Source organism: Myotis davidii, unplaced genomic scaffold (genome assembly GCF_000327345.1).
Source record: "Myotis davidii unplaced genomic scaffold, ASM32734v1 scaffold281, whole genome shotgun sequence".
NCBI classification, from domain to species: domain Eukaryota; kingdom Metazoa; phylum Chordata; class Mammalia; order Chiroptera; family Vespertilionidae; genus Myotis; species Myotis davidii.
In genome coordinates, this window is record NW_006293784.1 from 3,062,427 (window position 1) to 3,064,574 (window position 2,148).

The 2,148-nt window shown below is 37.1% G+C and overlaps 1 protein-coding gene across 1 annotated transcript in view; it reads right to left on the reverse strand.

Moving 5' to 3' along the window:
• LOC102774786 (leucine-rich repeat-containing protein 9) overlaps positions 1-2,148 on the reverse strand; it is an 84,246-nt gene that overhangs the window by 25,933 nt on the left and 56,165 nt on the right. Inside the window, 2 exon segments of the mRNA XM_015566478.1 lie at positions 172-311; positions 965-1,073. Of these exon segments, the coding sequence (XP_015421964.1) occupies positions 172-311; positions 965-1,073 (249 nt within the window).

Genomic DNA, 2,148 nt, shown 5'->3' on the forward strand with positions numbered 1-2,148 from the left:
ACAAGGGGAGCAGGGTGTGGGCCTAAACCGTCACTAGGACATCCCCTGAGGGCTCTCAGTATGTGAGAGGGGGCAGGCTAGGCTGAGGGACACCCCCCGCGCCCCCAGTGCATGAATTTCGTGCACTGGGCCCTTAGTTTATTTATAATTGTAAAAATAAAAGGAAAGTACCTGTTTATTTTTGAGTTTCCTTGCTGTCCATATCCACTTGAAGACACTTTCTGGTAGAGCACTTGTCTGTTGGTCAAGTGATTCTGAGGCCTTAGTCTGGGTATGATTGATTCAATATGATTATAGTTGAGGCATAAGACCTAGCAAAAGAATACCTTATTAATCAGGCTATATATATATAGTTTGAATTAGCATCTCAAAAGCTATTAAAATGGATGGACTGTACAACATAATTTAATAATATCAGTGTTAAAATTACAAATTTTATATTGCAAATTGTCTGGATTTGGCTTTGAATTTTTTAAAAAATTATTTGACATGCTGGGAAATGACATTTTAAACAAAATAATGGAGACAAAAGAAAGCTGTTTAACTTTCAAAATCTGCACTGATTTCTCCAAGCCTGATTTAGAGGAAATAACTCTTTAGTTGGAGAGATTGCCATTTCCTTATGTTTAAAGAACCATAAAATGGCTCAGTCAAGCTATAGGACAGGAGGCCATGAGGCTGCTTTGAGAACTGCAGTGTCCTCTGACTTCGTACCATACCCACTCACTATAGAGGCAGCCTTACATCCCCATGTCCTACACTGAGTAAGATTTACTGCTTATAAGACAATCACATAAAACTGAGGTCAACCAAAACAACTTTGGAAGGTAATACTTTTTCTTGTTTGGTGAAAAAAAAAAAAAACTTTAGGAATTGTTTTTCTTTAATAATATGAAAATACATTTTAATCCATAGTAAGGAAGATTACAGCTTTCACTGAAAACTTTGAAAATTTGTGATTTACCTTCACATTAGGCAGATAGATTAATCCACTGAATGAGGTAAGATTATTGTTCTGTAGGTTCACATTACACACATTTCTAAATTGGTCAATTGGAATCAAATCCACGGTTCTGAATTTAGACAAAGTAAATACAGTTACAATTTTAGTAGGAAAATTATTTAGTGAATCCCTCATGTACAACACCAAAAGCATTTTAAAAAAATCTCATCTGACAAATGCTATAAAAAGAATTGCCTTCATGTAAAATGTATGGGCCAAATGATGAGATAAATACATTTTTTGGAGGAGCACATATGTAAAAAATATGACATAGAATTTAATTGTTTTAAAAAATGTCTATTACAACATAACACTATCATAAAAGAAACTTTAAACAACATCTTCAATTTCTTTTTTTTTTTTAAATATATTTTATTGACTTTTTACAGAGAGGAAGGGAGAGAGATAGAGAGTTAGAAACATCGATGAGAGAGAAACATCGATCAGCTGCCTCCTGCACATCTCCCACTGGGGATGTGCCCGCAACCCAAGTACATGCCCCCGACCGGAATCGAACCCGGGACCTTTCAGTCCGCAGGCTGACGCTCTATCCACTGAGCCAAGCCGGTTTCGGCAACATCTTCAATTTCTTTATAAATTCACATTTCATGAAATCATAGTGAAGTTGATATGGTAAATCATAAGATTTTCAGATTGTAAACTGGAGAGGCTATGAGTGAAATAGGTTATTTCTGAAATGCCAGGAAGAGGTTAGGAATGGAAAAGAAAAGGTGAAAGCAAGTGAAATCTTTGACAGCAGGCTTCTTTGAGATATCTGAAAACTTCTATTGCATTCCACTTTGTAAGAATGTTTCACTAATTAAACAGAATGCTTTACTCTCCCACCTCCTTTGAGTTGTGAGAAAGAGCATAAAGCTAAATAACCCTGCTACCCAGTTCTTTAAACAAATTCGAAGCTGCCGGGAGCCAGTCCAACCCCAGCAGGTCCAGGGGTCCTCAAAGGTGTGGACGGAGTCGGTGAAGAAGGAATGACACGGAGACAGCATTCAGTTGATGAGCAGCCTTGCCAGGATCTCCAGCCAGGTTCTGGTCAGGATCTCCAGCTTACATCAGTATTTATAGCAGTTCATTTTAATCCTATCAATTTCTATTCCAAAGGTTAGGGCATTTCTTTTTTTTTTATT